General features: G+C 40.5%; 1 protein-coding gene across 1 annotated transcript in view; it reads left to right on the top strand.

Moving 5' to 3' along the window:
- dlgap2a (discs, large (Drosophila) homolog-associated protein 2a) overlaps nt 1-9,050 on the top strand; it is a 52,002-nt gene that overhangs the window by 28,295 nt on the left and 14,657 nt on the right. Inside the window, exon 5 of the mRNA XM_035673867.1 lies at nt 5,491-5,876. Coding sequence (XP_035529760.1) covers nt 5,491-5,876 — 386 coding nt within the window. The remainder of the gene's footprint in view (nt 1-5,490; nt 5,877-9,050) is intronic.

The following is a 9,050-nucleotide window of genomic DNA, read 5'->3' as shown; positions in this document are numbered from 1 at the left end:
CTACAGCACCACCTAGCTCCTCCCTGGGCCTGCCACTGGGGGAAGGTATTTAAAGTATGTTTAAGGTATGACATTTTGAATACAAAATCATAAACACAGAAAATAAAATTTTTACTTACTTTTACACTATTATAAATCACAAATACCTTTGTTGAGGTGATAAACTGGTATCTAAGAACATATCAGGCAAATTTGACTTCAAATTAAACAATTAACTCTATTTTCAAGCAAAAATCTCCATTTGAATCCTGGTTTGTGTGGCCCACAAAAGCCAAAAAATGCTTCACTGCTAAACCAAGGAATTACATTAGACCTTGACCGGAGTCAGCTTTCATTTAATCAAAATTGGTTGTTGTAATGACTTTCTTTTGTTCATCTTGTAAGAGTGTAGCAGTTTCAGGTCATGTTGGGAGCAGGGTCATGAAGCCAGGTCAAATGATGTGTGTTGACCTATTTACACCAACCTCCAACCTGTCTGTCTCAAAATGATATACAAGAAACATCAGAGATGTGTAATCCAAGTACACATTCAAATATGAAAACATCTGTATTTGTATGAATGCTGATTCCTTTTTGTATCCAAAATTGTCTTCACTCTCTGATCAAGGTGCTCTGCTGAAACATGGACTTCCTAGTTAGTGTGAAGGCATTTTTTGGTGTAGAGTGTCTTAGTTTCTTCTTTGTTGTGATTTCTGCTATACATCCTACTGTGCAGGATGATCCTCATAGCCCACAGTTACTCCCTGGATCCAGTCTGCATTTGCCTTGTGTAATGAAAATAGATTGTACTTTGTGTTTGGGCAGATATGCCCACTTTTCTGAATATCCACCCCACTCCCTTGTTTTCAGGGATCCAGTTCTGCCTCCCCTCCACCTGCAGCATTGATCGGACTCCCCAGCAAACCCCAGGTAAACCTGCCACCTGGGGAATCCTCCACTGCTCCATTTAAATGTCGCTGTTAAGCACTTGCTTAAATAATGTTGAGTAGCTGCAGTTAATCACACATTCACAGCCAAAGAAAGCAAATGGAGGCTTCAACAGAAGCCACTATGAATAATGCACTACAAGTTACCATGAAGTGAACAAGCAGTGATACTCTAACTTGCAATTAGTGGTTTATTGAATAAAAAATTAGCAATTCACGCAAAAAAGACCTGTCTCTCTGTATCTATGTCCTCCCCTTATGTTCTTTTACCACAGTTATCAGTTATTTCTTCATGCAGTTCTTGATCTTATAGCAGCTAGATTAACTGGAGGTTGCAGTTGCTCCAGTGCGCCTCCACTGTGCCCCTACTCTAAACCATCCTCCTTTGTTTAAGAAAGACTTTAGTTATGACAGAGCTCAATTGTTAAAGTGCTTTCTCTGCTGCCGCTTGACATATTTATGATAGCGTCGCTTTCTGAAACCTGCCTCCAAACATCTCTCCATCCCAAAGTCTGCAATATGACATGAAAGCACAAACCCATACACACACACACACACCATCCTTTGGATGTTTCTATTATTAGCCCCCGTTGTGCATTTTAGTGATCCATCTAGTCGACAAAAGGCCGATTTGTTTTCATGAAGGGTGAGGTTAAGACCATGCTGACATGCATCTAACTGGTGACATGCAGATGCTATTCAGTGTGCCACCAGGAGTAACAGCAGGAGTGTCTCTATTACTGACTGCAGCAGCCATTAGTGAAAGACGGACTCTGCAGTGTGACTTAGGCGAGCAAAAGAACGTCCTTGATCCACAGATCATAAAGATTTTCTGCCACAGGGGTGTTTTGTTTGTTGTAAACAGTACTTTTGGGCTTAGTGATTCATCCCAATGCTCAAGAAATCTTTACATTAAACTTTTGCAAACATCCAGGTTCAGTTAAGTAAGTCTTAGTAATGACTCACCTAGACTTGTTTTTGTAATCTATTTATTGCTATTTTACATTAATTCCTTTATTGTTTCTGTCTGCAACACTCGTGACAGTGCCAATAATGGAGTTCACCATCCATCTTCCTTCTCCAGATCATTTACATATCCTTAAAAGCCTGCTGCAAAACAAACTGCTGCATTTCCCTTACAGTGATAAATCCAATCGGGAAGAAAGACTCTTAACGACGTGTCACTCAACTCCCCCCTACCCCACCCCCATGTTAGCATACAAGCCAGTCCTGATAGATAGAGAGGTCCTAACAGAGATGGAGTGGTTGAATCACTGCCTTTGTGTCTCACGTTGATCAGCCTCACTGGCACAGTGGTAGTTGTTTGTACGCATGTGTATGTGTATGTGTGTGTATGTGAGAGAGAGAAATTACACTGAATACTTTTAGCTGCTTCTAAAGATACCTCCATCTTCGACCTCTTTCAAACTGTACTCACTGTACATACTGTTTCTTGAAACCTCACCTGCATCCAAGGGAACATTTTGTTCATCTTGCTGTAAGAATATACACCATTTGAGCACTATATTATTTCTCAAACTTTTTCTGTGGTGCCTCTTTGGAAGCCAAAGAATATCTAAATCTACGTTCTCATCACGTAACTTAGTTATAGTCACTCCCCACTCCTCCCTGCGTTTAGCTTGGTGTTTCTTTGTGGTAAACAGAAGACGCCAAATATCAAAGCTGTATGTATTCCACATTGACACTATCTATTCCAGCTGTCTGAATTGAATTAAGCTTTGTCACAATTCGACTTAGGTGTGTGTGTGAGAGTGTGCTTTTGTTGTGTGTTGTGTGCTTGACTGATACGAATTCCTTGCCAAATTTGCAACTCATTAAATTACCATACTGTATCAAGTAGCACATGCCTGGTCCAGCCTTGATTGACCATTTCACTACTTTGCTAACAGTCTGGCATGGTGAAATGAGTGAGTGAGTGAATGAGTGAGTGAGCGAGCACTGGCTGTGTTCACCTCAGATGAAATCTAAATGCTGAGTAATACTGCCACTGCCAAGATGGGAGCAAGAATTATGACTCCCCTTTGCACGACTGGCTGGCTAATAATGGCTCTATTTTGGTCCTCCTGCTGAATCATGCCCCCTGAATGGGTCATCTCTTTCCTCCCTTGATCTCTCCTCGCTCCCTGATTTATCCTTGCTCTCTATCTCACACACACACTCACCCTCTCTTCCTGTCTGCACAGATCCACTCTCCTCTCTTACCTCTACATTTCTTTTTTTCCACCAATCTTCCTTGTTCCTCAGTAATGCATCTCTTCATCCATGAGAAGTTAATTTTGTGAATGGACAGCAGCATGACTCATTAAGCCGCCAGAGCTTAACGCTCTTCATAGACCAGACGTCTCTAGCTATTTATAAACACAGCCAAAATATGGGTGAGAAAGAGGCCAAAAGGTATTTGAGCAGGTTTGAGGTGAAGCCCTGGGTTTTAGTCTTACCATAAATTATGCTCTTTCTCTAAAAGGTTGCAAACAAAAAGAAAATCTTTCCCTTGTTGCAGACAACAATGTGTTTGTTCTGTAATTTTGTAGCTCAGGCTACATTGTAATTAGGGTGAAATGCTATTAATTCTACATCACAACTTTTGGAGGCCTGCGTGGGGTGTGCAGCTCATTAGAACTCAAAATAGATCAGATTCTGGTCTCATAAGGACTCCCTTAATTGCTTTGTGTGATGTAAGCATTTGTAAGACTGAAACAGAAACACAGAGTTCAACACAGTTTGCCTCTTTGTCAAGGAAAACGATAACCCATAACTTAACCTGCAGCGTGACTCAGTATTCTTCCTCTTTGCCTTCTTTCTTTCTTCTGTTCTTGGCTCTAAGGTACCTGGCAGTCTCTCAGCTTTGATCAAAACGCACTAAACACAGCTTGTGCTTCAGATGTTCTAGCCTGTAACTACACTGAGTGAGCGGTTCTCTCAAAGCCCTGCTTGAAAATAAAGACACGTCAAAGCATAGAAGGCGTTCATGACCCGTTCCTCAGTCCATCTCTCTGTGGATTAAGTCCATATTCTCATTTGCACTTGAAAGAACGTAATCCCCCGCTTTCTGTCATGAAATGGACAGAATAAGAAGATGAGAGTTGTCAGGCTTCCTTGAGCTGTACCTCCTCGCTAGGATCCTCCACACATGAGTACCGTTGATTACCTCTCTTGATCCATGTCTGATGAGTGTCTCCTGTCACAGAGGCTTTGATGTTCCCTGTTACTCTATTGATTTATTTTTAATTTAAAGAATATATATGTATAACCTTTAAATGGTGCCTGCACTTGCAACCATTTTCTCCCTTATCTGAGCACTGAACGTGGACAAAAGAGGAGGAAAAAGGTTTCTGCTCTGGTAGAGAGGCAAACACGCCTCTTGAACAGGAGCCAGGAACTCAGATCGATAAGATGATCAGCAACAACAGAAAAGTACAAACAGAGAACCCATCTCACAAAGTTTCCCGATGCTTAGACATCTTTAGCAACCAGCTACATTTATCAAGTTGTAAAACAAATCCTGTTTCTGCCTAATGTCCCATCATAATTGACATGATATATTAGCTCACCACTTCTGCTAATTAGGTCATTAAGTCATAAAAGTAAGTTAATTATGTGATAATAATGATCGTTAATACATTGGAAAACACTTGCCTTAATCAGCTTGTTGTCGTGTAACAAATGGGTAGGAATATATGTTGTCATATATGCATAATGTTGCTGCCATACTTTGACCTTGAGATGTTGATTCATGCACATACTACAAGCAGACTTAGAACAGTCTGGTGTGACCAAGTAGCATCATCATCTGTCTAAGACTAGAGCAGGTTTATTACAAATTGATCAGTCACTACTAATTATAATCAGGAATCAGGAGGTTAGAGGGATAGATGATAGATGTTTCAAAGAAAGGTGAAATTCTACATTTTTATTTTTGTCAACAGATCCCACGAAAAGACAAGTATTTTCTGTGTTGTTGTCGAAAAACAATTTTTAAAAAAACACAACAGTGAATCACACTGTTGCACTAGATGACATGTTCCTTCCTTACATTACATTGATTTCACATACACCGTCCGGCTCTAAATGTGTATTAATTCGCATATGGAAATAGTCCCCCACAAATTCACAATTTACTCCTGTTTAAATAAGATATGCTTGAAACGAAGAGTGCCCACCTGTTTAAGGGAATTATTGTTGCATTGTTGGTTTTGGTCTTAATTAATCATTGTTGGCAATAATAATGACACACTAGTGTGGTTTGAGGAGGTTCAGAATGGGGCATGCTGCCAATGTTATTTTAATCTTTGTAACAGAATTTCTAAAGGATGATGTCAAAAACTAGGTAATATTAATGAATTTCCATGGATTTCCTTATTTACAGGATATACTCTGGTTTTCAGTAGATGAAAGTCTTTAATTGTTGAATATTTACTATATTTAATATTTGTTGAATACAGACTGAAGTTATATTGTTGAAACATAGTGTTGACCTTTAATGATTTAATCACAAAATAATATTATTATTATATAAATAATTATGTCTCTCCACCTTTTCTAGCCATCACCTACACACCCAACTACAAGAAGACCCCTCCTCCGGTCCCGCCCCGTACCACCTCCAAACCCCTCATCTCCATCACGGCCCAGAGCAGCACCGAATCCACCCAGGACGCCTATCACGAGGGAAGGCACCCTCATGGTGGAATGTGGGCCCCTGACGGCCTCAGCCTGGGGCTGGGCCCAAGCAGGGCCCTCTATAACTCCACTGACAGCCTGGACAGCACCAAGGCTGTGACCATAGCCATGGAGGCGGCTGGGGTCATGGCTGGAAAAAGACACCCGTCCACAGACAGCCACAGCTCGGTGCTCACCTGCGATAAGGCCATCCTGGTGTCCAAGGCTGAGGAGTATTTGAAGACACCTCGATCCTCTATAGGGATACAGGTCAGTCCTGTCTCACATAGGAAGAATGAGTACTAAAATTCTTACATTTCGCTCACACATACATTCAACTCAGAAACAGCGCTCTCTTTCAAGCAGCTAAAAATAGAAAGAGTGAGTCATCTTACCGCAATCCATCAATTAAGATTCAACTCGTGCTGGAGCAGGTTTTAGTGAATGGTAGTTCACGCCATGGTTCATTCACTCCCTCTCCACTTACTGTATCATTCCTCTTTCGCTCCAGTCTCACAGTCTTCAGGCTCCTTCTCTCCTTCTCTCTCTTTCTCTGCCTTCTTCTTTTTTCTTTCCTTGTCTCTCCCCACCTCCTACTCTGTGTGATCTTATCGTGGATTTGTTGGCCCCATTCTCTGACACTGGCTGAGGTTCTGGTGTTGTCGATCTCCAGTTGCAGTCGAAAGGTTGCAGGTCTGCTGCAGAACAAAGAGTGAAGGCTGTGTGGCAGCTCACACCACATCACCTCATATCCATTTATAGAGTTTTATCACAGCAGAATATCAAAGTCACTGAGGACTTTGAGAATTTGAAAGTCGTTGTCGGTATTTTCTCTTGTTCTGTGCGTAGGGAGCAGTAATCTTGGTTCATAATATTCAGCTTTCAACTCCTCTGTATCATCATTACCCCCTGGTCCACATTTACTTTCTTCCATTAGTCTTTCCCCCATCTATTTAGTATTTTATGCCATTTACTCAATTTTTATTCTCTTTCCCACACATAAATCCATAAATTCACAAACTCACTCTCTTGTCTGCTGACTGTCCAATTTGCAAAGTCTAGGGCAAAGCTGAACTTGACAACCTTTCAAATATTTGAAGAAGAAAAAAATAGCAGACCACTTCATTAATCTCATTCTGGAGGTGTTTGAATGTCGTTGGGTGCTGTTCAAGTTTCTTGTAAAAATAAGTCAAGCACACCTTAAAGGGTAATTGCTGTGGGTTTTTTCAGGTGATATTAAGAAAGCCCTTTGGCTGGAGATCGGTACACCTAAATTACACTGAAGTCACTGACTGTCAGAGGTTGCCATCGTGGAGTCAGCCAGCAAATAAATGATCCCTTCAAAGTCAATTGATCCCGGCTACACTCGCTACATTGTATCACATCCAAACTCCAAGAGAATAACCAGCAGCAAGTTTTGCCCAGACATTACATTCCACTGTAATGTGTAAATGGGAGCAATTAAAAACAGCCTCCAACGCATGAGTTCTAGCAGCCCATTAAAACTATGCACTATAATTTATCCTACATTTGTTGTGTTAAAGTAACCTGGTTTCTGTCGGCTTTCTGCAGGAACACGAAACATAATCATAAAACTTCATGTAAACAAGGAATGTAATTTCCTTAATTAAGGTGAGGGATTAAGAGAAACCTGCTTACCAAAGCAAATGCCTGCAGAATAAACTCCTGGTCACAAATAATACACATATATTTCTAACAGGGTTTTTATACAGATCAGCCATAACATTATGACCACCTGGACATCCTGGTGGTCATAATGTTATACAGCCCCACACACAACAAACTGTGATGCACTGTGTGTTCTGACAACTTTCTATCACAACCAGCATTAACTTTTTCATCAATGTGAGCTACAGTAGCTCGTCTGTTGGGCGGTACCCCACAAGAGCTGCAGTTTGCAGATGCTCTGATGCAGTCTTCTAGCCATCATGATTTGGCTAAAATCCTTATGCTGCCAATTTTTCCTGCTTCTAACACATCAACTTTGAGGGCAAAATGTCCAAGTACCATGATAACGAGATAATCAGTTATTCACCTCACCTGTCAGTGCTCATAAAGTTATGACTGATTGGTGTACATGTGTGCATATGGGAAGATTCCATTAAATTTCAGACTTCATTTCATTTTTCAAAAATTATTACTCAATTAGTCAATCTGGACTATCCTGGAATCTCCATTACAGACTGTTAGTAGTGCAGTTTCCGAGTGTGTGTGTGTGTGTGTGTGTGTGCAAAACAGTCAAACATTACCGGCCCTAGAGATATTTTCACACCTTAGATATCTGCATTTTATGGCTTGGTGATATTTTAAAGGCCCCCTTTATTGATCACTAGATTTAAACTTTAAGTTGCATTTGCACTATGGCCCTCTAAATAAATCAAATAATCAACTTATTCATTCCTAAATTTGTGCAACTAAAATCTCAACTCTGAACCAAAATAGATATGTTTAAAGGTCCAGTGTGTAACATTTATTAGCATCTATTGCCATAAATCGAATATGATATTCATAGGTATGTTTTCATTAGTTTATAATCATCTGAATATGGAAATTGTTGTGTTTTTTTTACCTTAGAATGAGCTGTTTTTATCTACAGACGCTGCTGGTGGCCTTCCATGGAGCCTGCCATGTCTCTACTGTAGCCTAGAAGGGAGTTTTGTGGTTACCGTAGTTTCTCCTACACATTTCACAACCCATTCTCATTCCCATGTCATCAAACGTAATTCAGACGTGAGCGGTATTCACTTAGTCGCAATCTGCAACTTCACCTCTAGATCCCACTTACTCTTACACACTAGTCCTTTAAATACGTTTGTTGTCTCAGCTAAACAGACTATAGAGTCTTTATCAGGATAGTCTCTATCTGAGCCACCAACAGTAATCACTAATACAAGTAAATTCCAGCCTTGTTTGACAAATATAGTAGGTGTTAGGGGATAAATTAGATGAATGTAAATGCAGGTTTGGCAGTAACCAGCTTACATTAATTTCCTACCTCATGTAAACACAGTGATTCACCCTCCCACATGCAGAACACTAATTTATTCTGCATTCATTCATTTGCTCACTCTGCCCCCAAAGTGTTCAGTCCCTGACTCATTTATGTACTTGATACAGTACTTACAGTTTCTGTTTCCTGGTAGTCAAGGTCAGTCATCCAGGCATGATCAGAGCACATTACACACAGTAATGAGTGCTAATTTTAAATAGCAGAACTGCAATATTAAAACCTCATTGTCATGCTTCACCAAACTTCATACTGGGTGACACTCAATAGGGGGCATCATCTTTTCAAATCAACACACATGTAACTCTGATTTGGCTAATTCATTACCAACAGAGGGGGAATATAGAGCAAATCGAGTGTGGATGAGAGAAGTGTAGAGCAGAAAGAGCAGGAACTGTTGAGAAGAAAGCAAGGGT

This window comes from Morone saxatilis, unplaced genomic scaffold (assembly GCF_004916995.1).
Source record: "Morone saxatilis isolate NCDOM2014 unplaced genomic scaffold, NCSU_SB_2.0 Contig3, whole genome shotgun sequence".
Classification (NCBI taxonomy): Eukaryota; Metazoa; Chordata; class Actinopteri; family Moronidae; genus Morone; species Morone saxatilis.
This window is presented reverse-complemented; position numbering and strand designations above follow the sequence as displayed.